The sequence below is a fragment of the Belonocnema kinseyi genome, chromosome 8 (genome assembly GCF_010883055.1).
Source record: "Belonocnema kinseyi isolate 2016_QV_RU_SX_M_011 chromosome 8, B_treatae_v1, whole genome shotgun sequence".
NCBI classification, from domain to species: Eukaryota; Metazoa; Arthropoda; class Insecta; order Hymenoptera; family Cynipidae; genus Belonocnema; species Belonocnema kinseyi.
In genome coordinates, this window is record NC_046664.1 from 51,898,495 (window position 1) to 51,919,383 (window position 20,889).

A 20,889-nucleotide genomic window follows, 5' to 3' on the forward strand; every position below is an offset into this window, starting at 1 on the left:
AACTATTTCAATTGGAAAGTCTTATTAGTTAAACAAATGTAAACGCCCGATTCAAACTTTATAAACTATTTTCAATTTTTAAATAACTGCAAAACAATATATTCATAATTAAAAGCTTTTATTAAATTTCTCATATTATTTTAGTCTAAAATATTCCATTTTTAAACCATTCAATTAGAAATTTTTTAATTAAGAAATATCTGACTGTTTATTTAGAATCTGTAATTATATTTCAATATTAAGAAATAAATTTAGAACGTTACATTTTAATTGTTTTATTAAAAACAAATTTAATTTTAGAGTTAAATTGTTGAACTTCGATGTGTAAATAACAATTGAACACATATTATTATTTTAAAAAATTCAAGGAAGTTGAAGAAATATTTACAAATTTTGAAAAAATTCAAATTCAATAAAAAATTTGAAATGATTTGAAATACTTGAAACAAATGGTGTACGTGATTAATATATAGATTTTGTCAGATTTCGAACAAAAAATTTAAAAGATTTTCAAGAATTTGGAATGGCTTCAGAAGATTATGAAACATTTCCTATGAAAATTAATAATGATTTATCTTGAAAAGATACTTTGGAGTGATTATTCAAAAAGATTTAGAAAGATTTACAAAATGATAAAAAATGAATGTGGAAGATTTTAAGGAAATTTGTTTAATTTGGCAGAATTTAAAAAGAGCTTTCGAAAAAATGATGTTCTGAAATAATTTCAAAAATAATAAAACAATGGGGGGGGGTGTAAACAACATGCAGATGTTCTAGATTTTCAAATAAAATTCGGAAGCATTTTAAGGATTTTTTAACCATTTAAAATATAAATAATTTAACTTTTAATTTAAAAAGTGTTCAGTTTATAAAAAAATGTAATCGTTCAATTTTTAATGTTTCTGGTTTAAAATTGCTTTAAATGATATAATTTTGAAATTTTTCAAATTCATTGATTGATTCTTCAATTTAGACTTTAGAGCTATGAAAATGTTAAAGTAGAATTATATATTTAGAACTGAATCTTTGAACTCTACAATTTATAAACGTTAAAAAATTTATTTTGCAGTTTAACTGCATTTAATTGGAAATTGTTCAGTTTAAAAGTATTAGTAGCTTCCATTTTATATGTGTAAATTCTTTTAAAATATTGAAATTCAAGAGTTCCAATTTGAGTGCTTTCATTTGCAGCTCAGTTTCTATTAATTCAAATGAAATGTTTTTTAACTTTATAGTTCGATTTGTTAAATTTCATTGACTGCGAAAAATGTTACAAGAAAAAGTGAAATAATTCTTCTTTTTAAAGCTATTTGACAAAAATGTGTTTTTTCATTGTCTAATATGGAAATTCTTTCTAAAACTATTTGTTTTTTATGAAAATTTGTTTTTAGTATTCAATCATTGTACCCACTCTTTCTAGTTCCAGTTTTGGACACCAGGTGGCGAAATGATAGACCACCATTCCCAATAAGATAATTTTTCTATAATAAAAAAATATATCTATGATCTTTAGGGCTTGTAGATTTTGTTTTATTTTAAGGATTCCATGCAAAAATTTAATTTTACCCATATAAACTTACATGAAAAATCTGAAAAAATTGTAAAAACTAGGCATATTATGTAGATTAACCCTTTCCGGCATACATTTTTCAGGGAAACTAGTTTTCATGAAAATCGTTACATAGGAGTTTTTGGGGTCGCTGATTACAAATCTGAACTCAGATTTTGAAAATTCAAAATGGCCGGTCCAATATGGCGGCTAAAATTTGGCATATTTTTTTTCTGAAAATTGGTATAAGGGGGTTTTTTGTATTACTGATCACGAATCTGAACTCAGATTTAGAAAATTCAAAATGGTGGATCCAATATGAGGACTTAAATTTGGAATATTTTTGGATTTTTTTTTTAGAATTGGCATACAGGGGTTTTTGGAGTCGCTAATCACGAATCCGAACTCAGATTTTAAAAATTCAAAACGGCGGATCCAATATGGCGGCCAAAATTTTGAATGCTTTATTTTGAAAATTGGTGTACACGGGGTTTTTGGTATCTCTGATCACGAATCTGAACTTATATTTTAAATATTAAAAATGGCGGGCCAAAACTCAAAATATTTCTAAATTGTTTTTTGAAAGTTGGCACAGACAGGGGGTCGCTGAGCTTGAATCTGTATTTAAAATGACAAATATTTAGAATATTGAGATTTGAAAAAATATACACTTACTCACATAAAACACGGATTAGTACCAATTTTCTGAATTTTCAAAATCTAAATTCAGATTCGTGATCAACGACCCTGAAAACCTCTGTATACCAATTTTCAGAAAAAAATCCGAAAATATTTCAAGTTTCGGGCGCCATCTTGGATTCACCATTTTAAATTTCCAAAATCTGAGTTCATATTCGTGTTCACTGACCCCAAAAACCCCTGTATACCAATTTTCAGATAAAATCCAAAAATATTCCCAATTTCGGCAGCCATATTGGGTCCGCCATTTTGAATTTTCCAAATCTGAGTTCAGATTCTTATTCATTACCCCAAAAAACTTTAAGTACCCATTTTCATAAGGATATAATGGAAGTTTTTTCAATTATGAGGTTTTTCAACAAAAAAGGCTTTTTTCCATCTTTGTTTATAAGTATTAACAAATTATTTTAAAAATGTAGACCCTTCGCACAAAAATTTCAATTTTCTGTCATCCTGTGCGCATGAAGTTAAAAAAAACCTGTGTAAATCCAATAAAAACTACTCTGAAATCGCAAAAAATGATATGAAAAAAGGTGGGAATACGCTATTCCCACCATGTCGAAAAGGGTTAAGAAACAAAAATAACATTCACGATTTTTTCAACACTCAGCGATAAAAAAATTTTTTATTCTATTTCGACTCCGCCCAACTGAAAGATATTAATCGCTTGATTTCAAATTTTATACACGTTATAAGGAACTCAAATGGAAAATTTTCAGTGCTAAGGCGTTTTCAATTTATAATTTTTTTTTTTTGATCCACCCTTCGGAATTGAATATAAAATGATTTTCCAAATTTGTCTTTTCTGTGTTTCAGGTACTACATGCTTGCATGAATCTAACGACGAACGAAATGTTCAATTACAAACGTTATCCGTACTTAAGGGACAAGAAAGGAAGATACTGGAATCCTTTCAGCAGAGGTCCAGTTCTCAATTTCATCGAATTTTTCCTCTGTCCCTCTGACCAGTACGCGTACAATCCTCAAAATTATCACATCTTCTCTGACGAAGTCATGTAGAAAAAAGCAGAAAAAAAGCCTGACAGCTCTCATTTCCTAAAACACATTCCGCACAGATATCGTGATATTCAAAAACTTACCGGCACAAGAGACACACGACGCTTCTCACTCATTTCCAGGCTTGTTGCAGAAGTCGGATTTCAAAAATCCACGACATTTACCTGGTTTTCCAGGTCAATTTTTGACAATATTTCTAAGATTACTTTCTCAAAAATTCATTGGTGAAAATGAACTGCATGTCTGTTAATTTTTTGTTCATTTTTATAATATTAATATAAAATTTTTTCTCATAATATCGCGAAAGGTAATACAATAACCTCAAGTTGTAGGCAAGATGTGAATTTTAGAAAAAGAACATTTATTCTGTAAATTTTTCGGATTAAAAAAATTAAAATAATTAAAATATATTGCAAAAAGACGTTAAATTTCAAATTTTTCGAAAGATTGTAATAACTTTGGAAATAATAAACATTTCGTATATTTCTCAGGCTTATTTTAAAGGTAAGTCTCGACAGTATTTTACTAAACTTTTCAGATATTTTAAAATCTTTGTCTCTAGATTCTACCCTGGGGTCAGACTTAGTGCAACAAATGGACAAATTTCATAAATGTATAAATGCATACTTAAAAAAATAAGAATTTATCGCATTTTTAATAAATTTGAGTAGTATTTATACAAATATTAGTGATTTGCATTTTTTAAATGTATGCAGAGTACAATAATTTCTGGAATCTTTTCGACTTCTTTGTGCCAAGTTCGCCCCTAGAGAAGAATTTAAAGGAAAAAAAACTATAGAGACTTAACTTTAAACTTAGCAAAATAACTATTTGAAATTCTGACTATTTCTAGAGTTATTCAAATTTTTCTGAAACATTGAAATTTGGCCGAAAGTGCCTATCTTTTGAATTCAAAAGAATTCGATTAAATTTATAATAATTACAACATTAAAAGTGAATTTTAATAAATTAGTTTTAAAAAATTTAATTAAAGAAAAATTCGAGTGAATTTAAAGGAATTCAAGGGAAATGATTAGAATTCGATGAAATTCGTAAAAATTGAATTGGATTAAAAAAATTTAAAATAACCATTAATTTTAATAAAATTGGAGCGAATTTAGAAAAGTGCAAGAGAATAGAAGAAAAGTTGCTGAAATAAAAAAAATCCATTTATTCAGAAAAATGGGAGTTTATATAAATATATAATACTCAAAAAAAATTTTAAATGCACTGCATTCATTAAATTTCTACAAAAATGCAATGAATTGTGTCAAATTGAGTAAGCATCGAAGAATTCCAGAGCATTTAAAAAAATGTTAAAGAATACAGGTTTAATTATTAAGAATTCGGGGTGAATTCTAAATAAATTCAAATGAATTAAGAAAATTAAACATTTTTTCAAAAGTATTTCATCGATGTCAATAAAATTGAAGTGAATTTATAAGAATTCAAAATAAAATAAATTCAAAATAATTAATTGTAATTCCCAAAAAATTCAAGAGCATTATAAAGAATGTTTAAGAATTCTGTATCAATTAATAAGAATACAAGGTGAATTCCAAACGAATTTAAAAATATTCCATTTATTCCAATAAAATTCAAGGGCATTTAAAAGAATTTTAAACATTTCAGTATAAATTAAAAAGGAATCAGGCTGAATTCCAATTGTATTCAAATTAATTAAACCATTTGTTTTCATTTCAAATATTCTACTGATTTCAGTAAAATTGAAATAAATTGACAAAATTCAAGTTGTTTTAGAATAATCTAGTGTAAATTAAAAAAATTCTAGAACATATATGAAAAAATAGAAAATAATTCATGATAAATTAATAAGAATTAAAGATAATTTTTAACGATTTCCAATAGATTAAACACATTCTAAAATATTTATTCGATATCAAAGGAAATTCAGAAGAATTCAAATGAATTCAAAATAAAACAGTCTAAATTTGAAAACTTCAAGTAAATTCGAATGATATTTAAACAATTAAGGATACATCAATGAGAATTTAAGCTCAATAATTAAGTATGAATTAAACAAATTCAAGAGCATTTTAAAGAATTCAAAATAATCCCGGATAAATTAATGAGAATTCCGAATGAATTCAAACGAATTAAATTAAATTTGAAAAACTTAAATTATGATATTGATTTAAATCAAATTAAAGTGAATTTAAAAGGATTCATAAGAAATAAATGTAAATTTTAAAGAATTTAAAAAGAATTCAGGATAAATAAATTTAATAAAATCTAAAATATTTAGTTGTTTTCAACAAAATTGAAGTCAATTTAGAAGGATTCAAAGGAATTCAAAATAATGCATTGTAAATTTAAAAATATTTAAGAAAATTCAAAAGAATTGGAATAGGATTCGGGATAAATTAATAAGAATTCAGGGAGAATTCGAAACGAATTCAAACAAATTGAAAAACATTTAAAGTAAAAAATATTCCATTTATATCAATAAAATTGAAGTGAATTTAGAAAAAATTGAAGTGAATTAATAATAGTGCAGTGCAAATTAAAAAATTCAAGGGCATCTGAAAGAATTTTAAACATTTCAGTATACTTTAATAAGAAAACAGGCTGAATTCCAATTGTATGATAATTAATTTAAAAAATTTGTTTAATTGAAAATATTCCATTGATTTCAGTAAAGTAGAAGTAAATTTAGAAAATTCAAGTCATTTCAAAATAATTTTGTGTGAATTAAACAAATTTGAGAACATTTGAGAAAATGTGAAATAATTCATAATAAATTAATAAGAATTCCGAATGAATTCAAATGAATTTCAACAAAAGGAAAAGAAGAATGGGAATTCAAATAATTCATAATAATTCAATGTGAATTCAAAAGAATTTAAGCTCAATAATAAAGTATGAATTAAACAAATTCAAGAGCATTTGAAAGAATTCAAAAGAATCCCGGGTAAATCAATGAAAATTCCAAATGAATTAAATTAAATTTGAAAAACCTAAATTATGATATTGATTTAAATCAAATTAAAGTGAATTTAAAAGGATTCATAAGAAATAAATGTAAATTTTAAAGAATTTAAAAGGAATTCAGGATACATTTCAAGTGAATTAAACAAATTTAATAAAATCTCAAATATTGATTTGATTTCAACAAAATTGATGTAAATTCAGAAGGATTCAAAGTAATTCAAAATAATGCAGTGTACATTCAAAATAATTAAGAAAATTAAAAAGAATTAAAAAAAGATTCAGGATAAATTAATGAAAATTCAAGGTCAATTCTAAATGTATTCAAAAGAATTTTAAAGAATTCGGAACAAATTAATGAGAATTCAACTTAATTGAACAGTATTTAATTTTTTAAATATTTTATTGATTTCCATAAAATTGAAGCAAATTTAGAAGAATCGAAGTAAATTCCAAATTGTTCAGAATAAAAATTAATAAGAATTCAGGGTGAATTCCAATTTACTTGAACAAAATTCAAAATATTCCATTGATTTTTAATAAAATTTAGAAGAATTCAAGTGAATTTAAAATAATTGAGTGAAAATTCCAAAAAATTCAGGGCATCAAAAAGAATTTTAGAGAATTCAGGATGAGTTAATGAGAAGTAAAATTAGTTAAACAGAATAAAAACTTTTTTAAATATTCCACCGACTTCAATTAAATTAAAGCCAATTTAGAAGAATTCGAGTGAATTAAAAATATTTCAGAGTAACAATTAATACGAATTTAGGGTGAATTCCAAATGAATTGACGAAAATTCAAAATATTCCATTGATTTAAATAAAATAGAAGCGAATTTATAATCAATCAACAAGTGAATAAAACAACCAATTTTAAATCCAAAAAATTTAATTTAATTTAGAATAATCTGAGGGATTAAAATTATTGAATAAAAATCTGTTAAAATCCATAAGATTTGAAGGTGACTTTAAAAGTATTTAGGGTAAATTAAACAATTTGAAAATCTGAAGAAAAAAATACACCAAAATTAAGTGGATTTCAAAACATTTGTAAAGAATTTAGAATGGATTCGAAGAAATTAAATAAAAATTAGAAATATTTGGGTTCGCTGTTTTAATTTACTGAAAGAAGTGATATTTCATTTTAAAAAGTGACTTTATCTGAGAAAAGTGTTAAAAAAGTGATTTGAGAAAGTGACAGACCTGCTTACCAGACACAGAATTTAATAAACTTTCATGCTATTATGAGAAAAAGGTTCATGTTAATATTATAAAAAATAAAAGATCTTAGCAACTTTTTTTAATATAGTATAAAAATTATTCTTATAAAATGTTGAAAAAGCAGTAGGGAAAACTAAGCAGAAAATTACCAAGATAATTATTGAAACTACAAAAAAAATGTCAATAAAAATGTCCAGGCCTTTTTCAAAATTCCAGGACTCTATCAAGTATTTCAGGATCTTTATAAAAATTCCAGGACTTTTCCAGGTTCTGTAACAACCCTGATTTCAATACGCTTCACTCACCATTGACGGGCTTCGTGTAATATTTTCGGAAACCGTGACTTTTTGCTATGACCATTTGTTTGACGACTTGGACATGTGTACTTGACGTGAAATTTAATAAACATTTTATATTTTTTTGAAAGCAGTGTATATAATTTCTGATTACACTTAAGACTTTATATTGTTTATATCTATGTATAAATACTGAAAAAGTAGTCGCGATCATTATTTATATTTTAGAATTAGTATATCATAGAATAGTATATAGTTAGTTGTAGTAAAAACCATATCGAGATAAAATATCAAAAATGCGTCTCACCTTATATAAACATGATCGCTTTCATCGAGGCTTTGTCAAATTTAAAACTTCTATAAAATATACATCACGGTCAAGTGTAAATATGTACATGAATTGGATACGGATATTGCTAACTAAAATCTTTGGTAAAATGCACGTATAATGCAACGTCCCGCTTGATAAAAAAAAAGAGAAGAATTTTCTTACTCTGTAGACTGCAGAATGTGATTTGCGCAAGCAGTGCTTTAACAAATTAGACTAATCTGACTTTCAAAAATTACTCTCTCTTTCTCTCTCGAGTAAAATTTTTTCTGGCAGCCGTAGAATTTGTGCGCAATTAGCACGAGAATTAATAGAGGCTTCGAGATTCTATTTTAATTCGTAGCAGAAGTCGTAATTTGGAGGCGGTTCTGGAATCGGAGGAGGATCTTGTGGAATATCGATTCCTTCGGCATCCAAAAGTCTCAATTTTATATCCATTGAGAGAAGTGTCTCCAAATCCTTTTCCGTTTCTTTGCTGCTCATTTTGTTACCTAGACGAATTTTTCATCAGTCATAGATACGAATTTAATCAAGCAATGTAAATTTAAATTCAGGAGATTACATTCAGAAGAAATTAAAATATAATTCCTCCAAGTCAGGGTGGCCGTTTTAATCAGAGAAAAAATTCCCGGTTCGTAAACATTTTTCACAGTCAAATAAAACTTAAAAATCGAACTCTGAAGTCGAAAATTTGTCAATTTGAAGTAATAAAAACTGATCTGCAAATTATAGCACTCAAAGTCACTCTTGATATTTAAACTTTCAAAACTGAAATTTAAAATTTGTTTATTTAAAAAATGTTGTATTTAAATGCTCAATCATTTTCTATTATAAAATAGAAGCTATTAACACTTTTCAAATAAGAAATTTTTAATTAAATGCAGTTCAACTGCCAAATAAATTATTTTTTTAACTTTTATAAATTATAGAGTTGAAAGATTCAGATTCAGTTTCAAAAATAGAAATCCTCGTCATCATTTTCAATGCAATTTTAAGCTAGAAATATAAAAAATTGAATGATTACATTTTTTATCTAATCTGAACACTTCTTGAATTAAAAGTCAAATTATATTTATTTTAAATAGTTAAAAAATCCTTAAAATAGTTCAAAATTTGATTTCAAAATCTTGAAACATTTACATGTTGTTTCACATTTTTGCAAATTTTAAATTATTTTTAAACATGTTTCAGAACTTCTAAACATCTTTTAAAAAGATTCGTATTTTTCCTAAAATTTTTCCAAACAATTTTTTTAAAATCCTGCCAAATTAAATAAATTTTTCGAAATACGAAATCATTTTCAATTTTCCTAGTAAATGTTTTTTATTCTTCTCAAGCTTTTCAAAATTCTTAAAAAGCTTCTAAATTTTTATTCCGGAATCTGCCAAAATCTATAATATTTAGCATCGAAATTTTGGTACGAAAAGCCGGATTTTGTCGGCAAATTAATTTTTTTTAAACTTCTAAGTATCTCTTAAAGTTACACCAAAATTCAATAAATTGACTTACAATAATTTTTTGTTTATATTGAACAATTAAAATTGTAACGTTCAAAGTTAATTTTTTTGAAGTTAGATATTTCTAAATATGAAGAAATTGTTCTTATTTTTAATTAAAGAATTTCAAATTGAGTCTTTTAAAAATTGAATATTTTAGACGGAAATGATATTTGAAATTTAATAAAAGCCTTTAATTATGAATATATTATTTTGAAAATATTTTTAAATTGATTAATGTTAAAATCTGGAAATTCTAAAATTGTGAACTGAAGTACAATTCAATTTTAAAAATCAATTAATAATTTATATTCAAACTTGATCAACTAAAAATGTTTTTAGCAAAAATCTTCGATTTTAAAAGCCTCTAATTTTTAATCGTTTGATTTTAAAACTGCAATTTAAAATTCTTTATATTAAAATGTACAATTAAATATAAAAAATCTAAAATGAAAAATTTTTTAAGTAAAAGATTTTTGAATTAGGCATTCTAAACTGAATGATATCATAATTGAAAAATATAACGATTTTACTAACTTTTTAAAAAACGGTTGAAATCAAAGTTGGACAGAAGTTTTTCTTATAAAAATTTTTAAAGTTCGTGGTCAAAAAAAAATTAATTCACTGTCATTTTGCGGGTTTTTCCAATCTTCGTTAAAAAATAATTCTTTTTCTATTAAAAGAAAATTAAGGATGAAATTTTTGTTTACGAAAACAAAATTTCTATTTATTTTGATTTTGCTTCTAAGAGTAGAGATTATAAAAAGATTAAATTTGGAAAACACAGATTTAAATGAGATATAAGAATTTCATCCAAAAATTTATCGTTGGATTCTTGATTTTTTTCATAAACAAAAATTATTTTTAGTTTTAATTTCTGATATTTGTGCAGTTACATTAAAATTTTGGACGTTAAACAGGAATTTAATTTTTAATTTATTCCACTTCCATTCTTTAAAATTTAAAATTGTGGCCTGAAAACTTAATCAAAGAGTTTTTGGTAATTTTAAATGAAAAAATAAAGTTCTTTTGATTTTTTCTAAGAATAGAGATACTGATACATTTTTTTTAAACATTGGTAAATTTTCAAGTTCGTTAAATTCTTAGCTTTAAAATTTTTTTTTTAATTCTCCAGAAATTCGAAGTTACATTTAAATGTTGGACTTTAAAGAGGAATTTAATTGTTAATTTATTCTAAAATTAATTTCTTTAATTCAGGAGTGTGTTTCTTGAATTTAATGGTTAGATTATTGGTTTATTTTTTTAAAGGACATTTTTATTTATTTTTATTTTCTAGAATGGAGATTTTAATAAATCCATTTTGGAAAAAACCTTTTTAAATGTGATTTAAGAATGTTTTATCCAAAAATTAATCCTTAGATTCTTAATATTTTTTAAAGAAAAGTGTTTTTTTCTCATTTTATAAGAATTTCGAAGTTAAGTTTCCATGTTGGACATTGAAATGGACTTTAATTTTTTATTTATTCTGAATTTAATTTCTTTCACTCAAGAGCGTGTTACCCAAATTTGTTTGTCAGATTCTTAGTTTTTCTAAAGAAAAAAATAAATTATTAATTTATTTTGATTTAAGAGTTTGTTATTCCAATTTAATCGTTAAACTATTGAATTTTGTTAAAGAAAAAAAGATATTGGTTTCATTGATTATTAAGAATTTCGAAGCTACATTTTAATTTTGGACAGTAAAGAGGAAATTAATTGTTGATTTGTTGTTCTTGGTATTTCTATAAATGGGGATTTGAATGTGAATTGGAATTTGAATGTTGAATGATGAAGAGAAATTTAATTATTGATTTAGTGTGAATTTTATTTCTTTAATTAAAGAGTTTATTGTGTAAATTTAATCATTAGATTTTTCTTTTATTGAAGAAAAAATAAATAAAATAATCTTTTTTCTATTATCATAAGCGAAGTTATTAGTTTTTTATTTCTAAGAATAGAAATTCTAATAATTAGATTTAATGGTTAGATTCATAAGTTTTTAAAGAATTTTAGAATATTGTTCAATAAAAAGAATATTAAATAAATAAATAAATTAAAGAATCCGAAAAAATAGTTTTTATATGATTAACAAAAAAAATATAACTGATAATATCCCTTCAAATAAAAACATTGTCTTTAATTAAAAATTATTAAGACATAGCAAAAATATTTATTTTAATCATGTCTTTTACAATATATATTTTTCTTGTTGTCTCTTCATATCAATTTTTCAAAAGTGGTGGAATTTTAAGAAATGTTGACTTCCTTGTTTTATTAAAGAAAACTTTTTTCCCAGAAACCTAATTTTTCGTACAACTACCTACAAGGAAAAATAAATTAAAAAGAAAATCTCACCGAGTATAGCATTGATACCGTCTGTCCAATAATCGAAAATCTCTTCATCAGGAGCGACAAAATCCAAACTTGTGACCTCGTCAGAGTCCAAAATTAGCGAAAATGCAAGCTGATGAGTAGTTTTCTTTTTAAGATCCTTCATGTGAGGACAATCTCTTCCAGTATGAAGCCCTCGAATTTCGACGACTGCTAATTTTGTTGGAAGTTCCTCTATCGTCGGCGCTGACTTTTCATCGCAGTCGCCATAGTGAAAGACTTTGTGATTCGGAGATAGGCGGACGTACCAAAATTTGTCTTTGATCCTCTGAAAATGTTTTTAATGCCATTTTTGTATTTCGAGCTACAGATGATATATTTACTGTACCGTTTTAATATTTTACAATCGAGAAGGGTCATTCCAAATATTTATTTTAATTAAGCATGCATCGGAATATTTAAAGTTCAGTATTGCCAATGAGATTATAATACCCTTTTTTTAAATTTTCTTAAAATCTAATAGAAAAAAAAGTAAAAAAAATCTTTGGAATGACTTCTAAGAAAAGCGTTAATCATTAGATATAGGAGAATAAGACTTACTTTTAAATAAGTGAAAACTGTAACCGGGTAGATCAAGCTTTTTGAAATTATTGTCGATACTAAAATTACTTCTGCTTCAAAAGAATAAAAACCAGCGCAGAAATTATTATCTGATTTTTTTATTACCTGAACTTTTTTGGATCTTTGTTTGAAATGCAGGGCGTCTAGCGAAATTTCATTTACAAATTCAAATTTTTCATTAAAATTCGTTATTCCTTGAATAATGGATTTAAAAACGATTTTACAACTTAAAATAATTACGACTTATTTTTTCTAAGTTCGGGTTTTGAGAAAATCAAAGAAAAAATCAGCACGGTTTTGTCAAAACGTTGATTTGATTTTATGAAAATTTATCTCAACTAGATAAAAAATAGCGTGATTTGTTTGCTTCATACAATTTTTAAATTAAAATAAAACAAGTTATATTAAACGAAAAATTTTGTATTTCACATTATCTATTATTTAAAATAATAGAACCGCAGAGACAATATTTTTTAAAATTGATAGAAATGGATGTACTAACTTCAGAATTAATGTATATAATTATTTTTTTAAATGTGAAGACCATCAAACTTTTGAATTTTTAATGAAAAATACCAAATTCCTAATAAAAATATAATAAAAATAATATAATAATCCATTATTCTTTGAATATTGTAAATATTCTTTAAAAGTTAATGAATTTTTAAATGAAAATATAATTTTCCGACCAAATCCGCGAACATCGTTCGAAATTGTAAAAGTATTCTAAATCTTGTTCAAAGAAAATGTTATGATGTAAAACGTCGACGTACCCTAAAATTTGATCATAAATTGTAATCTAATAATTTTCTATTACATATACCTATAATGTCCGACTAAAATATTAACATAACATAACAGAAAGTGGTTAAAAATTGTAAATATCCCTCAAAATCTAATGATCTTTGTTAAAAATAAGCAATATCTGGTGAAAATCTTTATTATGTTCTGAAACTAATAGAAAATTTCAACTCTTGTTTGGACTATAATAATTTTTGTGTTAAAATAACAATTGTTGGTATAAAACACTAAACATTACCTAAACTTGTCAAAAGTTGTGAATCTTCTTTATTATTTTTTTAAAATTTTAAATACCATTAAACTTACATAATCCAAAATTGTAAAAAGATTCTAAATCTTGAAAATAAAACCCAGAATCCAACGTTATTGGACGTTAAATCGGATTTAAAATTTCATTTACATCTCACTTGAATTTCTTAAATTATATTTCTAAATCTTGTTCAAATTATAATGATTTTTGTTCTACAATATCAATATCTGATGTAAAACGTTAACATAACCTGAATTTACTAACTATTTGAATTTTCCTTTAAATATAATTTTTTTATTAAAAATATAAATTCCAGAGGAAAAAAACTAACATAAGGCAAAACTGTTAAATGTTCTTAATCTTATTCTGCTTATAATGATTTTTGTTTTAAAAGAACTGATTCCCTGTGAAAAAGGTTAATTTTTATAACCTAAAACTGTCGAAACCTGTGAAGCTTCTTTATAATCGAATTTTTTATTAAAATATCCATTGCCGACGAATAACACTAACTAAATCCAAAATTGTTAAAAATTCTAAATCTTGTTCAAATTATAATATTTTTTGTTTCAAAGTATTAATTTTTTGTGCAAACCGCTCACGTAACCTAAAATTGTTAAAAATAATAAACCTTGAAAATCTAATGATTTTTTCTTAACACCCGATTTTAAGTTAATACCGTTAATCTAACCTGAAATTGTTCAAAATGGCAAATATTGTTCAAACTATAATGATTTTTTTTAAATACCAAATTTTTGCGTGAACAGCTAATATAATGTAAAATGGTTTAAAAATTATGATCATAATTTTTTTCTTGAAAACAATATTAGGTTAAGTTAGCTTTTTACATTATAGATTGAAGAAGATTTTCAATTTTTCAATGGTTTAAGGTTATATTCACGTTTTTCTCGGGAAATCGGAAAATTTGAAGAAAAAAAAATACATTTCAAAAAATATTAATAATCTTTGACAATTTTATATTATGTCGGTATTTTCCACCGGAAATCGGTATTTTTAGTTTTAAAAAAACCATTAGGTTTTATAGCCAATTAAAAATTTGTATAAAATTATAGTTTAAGGTAAATATTTTTCTGGAAATACCGATTTAAATTTCAAAAACGATTTATAATTTTAGAAGCATTAAAGGTTATGTCAACGTTTTTCACCAAAAATAAATTTGAACAAAAATAATTGAATTTCACTGAAGACATACAATTTTTAACCATTTTTTTAATACGTAATTTTAGTGTTTTTCGTCGAAATTGGCATTAAAAAAATTAAAATGTTTAATATTATCATTCAGAATCAATGATTTCACGATTTTTTTCTTTGCTGGTCTTTTAGAACGGAGATCGGCACTTCTAATAAAAAATCATTTAATTTTAAAGAAGATAGAGAAGAAATGGAACAATTTTAGATAATTTAATTATTTTTCGCAGTAAATTAATTAATTTTTTTTTAAACAAAAAAGTTTTGATTTGAAGAAAGTTTTACTATCTTAAACAATATTTTGTTATATTATATTTGAGTGTTTTCCTTTAAAACGGCTATCGTTAATAAAAAAACCATATTTTCTTTAATAAAAAATTGGAATTTGTGCAACGTAGACAATTATTGTTAAATTATTCTTTTAAACCTCATTTTTTGTTTTCTGTTTGATTTAAATTGTGAATCTTCTTTTAAATCTATGCCGGTTTCCGTTAAAAAACGGTAACATGTCCTATTTTAGTTCAATTATTCTAAAAATGCATGGAAATATGATTTTTTATCAATAGCAATTTTACACGAAAATTTTTTTTTTACAATAAACATACAGGCTTAGTGTAAAAGAATTATATATTAATTCTGAAGTTAATACATCAATTTTAATTGATTATCAAAATTGTTTTCCTCGATTTTCTCTTCTATCATTTTAGATAGAAATACTATGAAATTTAAAAAAATAAGCAAAATATATTTAAAATTTTAAAATTAAATTATTTTTTTTATTTCAAAAAAAATACTAGCTAACTGACCTGAATTAAAAAAAATTTATACCCATATTTAAGTATATAAAAATATAAATTGAAGTTTAAAATGAGATTATAAAAAATAAAAAGTAAATAAAAATAGTAGTAAAAATAAAGTAAATAAAAAATTTCACAAGAAATTTCATTTAAAGTAAAAAACAGTACTTTCAATGAAAAACGTTGAAATTCACAAAAAGCATTAATTTTAACTCGTTTTTTTTTGCAATTGAATTTTTTCTGACCGTCGGTTTTTACCAATTTTTAAAAAATACTTGAATTTATATAAAATCAAGGCTTGTTTTTTCTAAGAAAACATTACCTACAACTTTACTTTTTCCAATTTTAGAAATAACCAAATAATCTTAAAATATAATTATTCATTAAACAAATTTTTTTTTAAAATTATTATAACGATTTCAGTCATAGAAAAATTTACTTTTAAAATTGGAAAAAGTAGAGCTGTAGAGAATGTTTTCGCGGAAAAAAATAAGCCTTAATTTTTTTTAAATTCAATCATTTTTCAAAAATTGGTAAGAATCAATGGTAAAAAAAATTCAATTGCAAAAAACATGGTTAAAATTAATGTTTTTTTTTTAATTTTAACATTTTTCATTTAAAAAATCATGTCTTTTATTTAAAATGACATCAATTATAATATTTGGATTTTTAAAATCATATAAAAAACTATTTTTTTCCTGAGATATCTGACTTTTGGCACCTTCAATAGAAAAGAGTAATATATTACCTGTCCTCTTGCACTGTATTTAGTAAACCTGGTCCCTTCGACTAAAAATTGCAATCTTTGTTGTCCAATCAAGTCGAGAATATCTGGAGTTATTTGTACCCTTAATTCGACGACTGGACGAGCATGACTTTCCCATTCCTCTCGATTGGTTCGTTCTTGTTGCCACAGAGTAGTAATCGTCGAATATGTTAATTGCTGCAATTTGCTTTTGAATTTTTCAAAACCAGTCGGTTTGCTCTGCAAAGCTCTCGCAATTTGCTCTCTGACAACAGAGAAAACTTTGACAAAATCCTCGGTTGTTGCTCGCATTTCCTTCCAGGTTTTATTCAATAAAACTATGCAAGCACAGTAAAATTCTTCGAAAGGATGATCGTGGGTGAAAAACATCGGATGGTATGATTGTCCTTGTTCGGTCGGCGCTTCTCCAATTCTCAGAACCTTAAATTCAAGTAGATTCCAGTCTCAAAATCCCTATGGGATAAAATACAGGGACCAAAGGGTACTTTTTTCGCGCTCAAAGGATAAAAAACTTAGGATAAATTCATACGCATTCAAAAAAAAAATGCAAGTTAAATTCAAAATAATTCAAATGAGTTGCAAAACATTTTTTTAAACAAAAAAACTTTAATTAATTTCAGTAAAATTTGAATGAATCTAGAGAAATTTAAGATAAAGTTCAGTAGTTTTGAGATGTGCTTAAAAAAATTCAAGGGAATTAAAAAAAATTTTGATGAAATACCTAAGAATTCAAGACGAGTTTAAAAGACTTCAGGATCCATAAAATAAAAATCATGAGAAATTCAAAAAACTCCATTGAATTGGCTAGAGTTAAGTAAATTTAAAAAAATTTAAGTGAATTCAAGAGAGTTTCCAAAGAACTAAAAAGAATTCAGGGTAAATAAATAAGAATTCGGTGTGAATTTCACAAAATAATTTCAAATCTATTCAAATCTTTGAAACCCTACTAATTTCTAACCAAAAAGTGACCAATGACTACAAAAAATTCAAATAAATTAGAAAAAAAATCCATTTATTTCAGTAAAATTTGAGTGCATTTAGAGGAATTTTAAGGGAAACGAGAACCATTAGATGAAATTCATAAAAAACAAAACTGAGTAAATTTGAAATGAGTTTAGAATTTAAATTCAACTAAAAGCCGGAATTTTAAATAAAAACTATTAAACTTCAAACATTAATAGTTGTATTTTTAACCAAATAGTTGAATCCTTAAGCCAAAAAGACCAATTTTTTAAAACCTGAACTTTCAACTAAGAAACATAAATTTTTAATCATGAGCCTTTCCAAATAGAATATGGATTTTCAATCCACAAAGACAAGTGTCCAACAAAAAAGTTAAGGTTTCAACAAAAATAAAAAATTAACCAACAACCAAACATTTTAACTTTTTAGAAAATAGATGAATTTCCAACAAAATAATTGAATATTTATCCACAAGTTTCAATCTACAGAAAAGAATCTTCAACAAAATTGTTACATTTTTATTGGAAAACTTAAGTTTTCAAGCAAAAATGATGAATTTTTCAGAAGACAGTTGAATTAAAAAAAAGTTCGTTTTCAACAAAGAAAGATGAAAAAAAAAACGACAGTGAAATTTTTAACAAAAAAGTTCATTTTCAACCAATAAAGATAACTTTTCAATTAAAAAAGATCAATTTTCTATCCAAACAGTCGAATTTCATACCAAATCAGTTGAATTTACAATAAGAAGGAACGATTTTTGAACCAAGTTGAATTTTTAACCAAAAACAGTTGACTTTTTGAGCAAAAAAAAAAATGCATTTTTTAGAATTTAGTTTAATTTTTAAACAAGAAAGATGAAATTTCAATAAAAAAGAATGAGTTCTCACATAAGAGATGAATTTTCAATCAAAAATGCAAAGGTTCAACAAAGTAGTTAGGTTTTCATCCAAAAAGATAATTTTTAACGAAACAACTGAAGTTTTAACAAAAATGTTTTGCAAAAATCTGAAAATTTTTTTCTTTTCTACAAAAATAGTAAGGTCAAAAACAAAATAACTTCTCAACCAAACAGTTGCATTTACAACCAATTAGTTGAACTTCAAATCTAAAGAGACGAATTTTTAACAAAATAGTTACATTTTTATACTTAAATTTCCAAACCAAAAAGACGAATTTTTTAGAATACAGTTAAATTTTTATCAGGAAAATAAATTTTGAACCAACAAAGATAAATTTCCAACTAAAAAATACAAATTTTCTATCCAAACAGACAAATTTTTTTAGAAGCACATTGAACTTTTCACAAAAAAGTTCATTTTCAAACAAGAAAGATGAATATTGATCTAAAAAAGATAAATTTTCTATCCAAACAAACAAATTTCCTACCAAAATTTTTTAACTGAAAAAGATCAATTTTCTATTAAAGCAAGCAAAGTTCCTACCAAGATAGTTGAACTTTCAACAAAAAGAAACGATTTTTGAATCAAACAGTTGAATTTTCGAGCTAAAAAGATGGATTTTTTTAAACTCGTTTAATTTTCAAGCAACAAAGATGAAGTTTTAACCAACCAAGAAAGATAAATTTTTAACTGAAAAAAATACATTTTCTTTCCAAACAGACGAAATTTTTGGAAGGCAGTTCAATTTGAACAAAAAAGTTAATTTTCAACCAAGAAAGATGACTTCTACCATAAGAGATGATTTTTCAATCCAGAAATACAAAGGGTAAAGAAATTAGTTAAATTTTCGTCCCAAAAATATGACTTTTTAATCAAATAACTTAAATTTTAACCAAATAGTTGAATTTTAAATTCAGAAAGACAAATTTTTCAAACTAAAGTTGAATTATAAACCGGAAAAGGTTAATTTTCTACAAAATAGTTCAATTATTAACAAAATAATCAAATTTTCAACAAAATACTTGAATTTTTTACTAAAAACAATTAAGTTTCAACCAAAAAAAAGTTGGATTTTATTATTGGGTTCTATTATTTCAGTTCGCATTCAAGCGAAAAAACGTTTTATAGGTGCTGCTGTTCAATTTAAAATTAACAATTATTTTATAAGCTTTAAGTAGTTTTATTGAGAATTAAACAAAATCCCGGGTCCACATAAAAATGTTCGGTTTTTTTTCGATCTTAAAAAATCACCAAAATTTCACAAAGGTTTCAGAAAGATTTTACAAATATTTCACAAATTTACAACATTTCAAAGATTCCACAAAAGTTAGTCAAATAATTCCGAAATATTTCAAAAGATTCCAAAAAAATTGTAACGCTTTCAAGCATATTACAAAACGTTTAATAACATTTTGTAAAAGCTATCGAAAATTTATTTTTTTGAATATTGAATTCAATATAAAATGCTTTAAAATCCTCAGATTTTAAGTCAAAATATACTTTCATTTTCAACAAAATAGCTGCATTTTCAACCAAAAAACAGTTCAACTTCAATCGAAAATTTTCAAAGATTCATCCGTGATTTTTTTTCTAAAAAAATCGAGAAGAGGCAGACTTACCTTACAAAGTAATTTAACCAGCTCGACACTCGTTCTGCCGAAAGGACACTCGTGTTCATCAGCCCTGCAGGAATTTTCCAAAACGACTTTCGTGTAAGCTTCAGTATGATTTCTCGCAAAATAAATCATACAATCGAGAGCGAGCATTCCTGGTGGAGTTTCGGTGAAATCGAGAGCGGGATTTATGTCATATTTGAATCCCAGTTTCTTGTAATCTTTAGCAAAAAGTCCTTGCTTTCGAGCAGCCACATCACCAATCGAGGACCCTTCGGTATCAAAGGCAATTTTTCTTAATTCCTTGATTTTGTCGTGTGCGTCCTGATCCTGCGGATCCATTTTCGTTAACATTCTTTGCTCCAGGAGACTCAACATCAGAGTTTGCAGTACGTAGAGCTGATGTGCCATTTCTGTTCCAACCTGAGATCGAAATTATCCCATAAGTGCTAACTAGACCTTCCAATTATTCTAATTATTCAAATTGTTCTAATTATTAGTTCAAAAACTGATAGAAATCTCCTAGTGAGCAGCATTATTGTATCTTTATTTCTATGAAGTACATTTTTAATATTGGGAAAAAAACATAGTCGCTTTTCAATTTTTTTACACAGATTTAACTAAAAATAAAAATTTTGAAATGCAAATGGGCATTTATAAAATATCGAATTAGTGCAAAAATAACGAAAAAACTATTTAGCAGATGATCTTTCAAGTTTTAACCAAATAGTTGATTTTTCAATCCAAAAGGCCGAATTTTGCAGAATAAAGTTGAATCATAAAACTGAAAAGGTGAATTTTCGACAAAGATAGCAAAAAGTTTTTAAAAAATAATTAAATTTTCAATCAAGTAGTTGAGTTTTTAACTAAAAACAATTAGTATTCGACAAAAAAGTCGAATTTTATTATAAAGTTCTAATAATTCAGTTAGAATTCAAGCGAAAAACGAGAAAACGGGAAAATTTCTTGAATTTTTAATTTTTATTAATTACATTTTTTAACATTGTGAAAAAATATAGTCTTTTTCAAATTTGTACACAGATTTAATTAAAAATAAAAAATTTTAAATGGTAATGGAATTTCAA

The 20,889-nt window shown here is 24.9% G+C and overlaps 2 protein-coding genes across 2 annotated transcripts in view; one reads left to right on the plus strand and one right to left on the minus strand.

Moving 5' to 3' along the window:
• Positions 1 to 4,093, plus strand: part of LOC117177816 (probable protein S-acyltransferase 23) — a 29,718-nt gene extending 25,625 nt beyond the window's left edge. The window contains exon 10 of the mRNA XM_033368766.1: positions 3,065 to 4,093. Within this exon, the coding sequence (XP_033224657.1) occupies positions 3,065 to 3,268 (204 nt within the window). The 3' untranslated portion in view covers positions 3,269 to 4,093. The remainder of the gene's footprint in view (positions 1 to 3,064) is intronic.
• Positions 4,094 to 7,927: 3,834 nt separating this feature from the next.
• LOC117178214 (engulfment and cell motility protein 1) overlaps positions 7,928 to 20,889 on the minus strand; it is a 32,069-nt gene continuing 19,107 nt past the window's right edge. The window contains exons 4-7 of the mRNA XM_033369521.1: positions 19,811 to 20,227; positions 16,312 to 16,749; positions 11,913 to 12,216; positions 7,928 to 8,552 (exon numbers count right to left, since the gene is read on the minus strand). Coding sequence (XP_033225412.1) covers positions 8,389 to 8,552; positions 11,913 to 12,216; positions 16,312 to 16,749; positions 19,811 to 20,227 — 1,323 coding nt within the window. The 3' untranslated portion in view covers positions 7,928 to 8,388. The remainder of the gene's footprint in view (positions 8,553 to 11,912; positions 12,217 to 16,311; positions 16,750 to 19,810; positions 20,228 to 20,889) is intronic.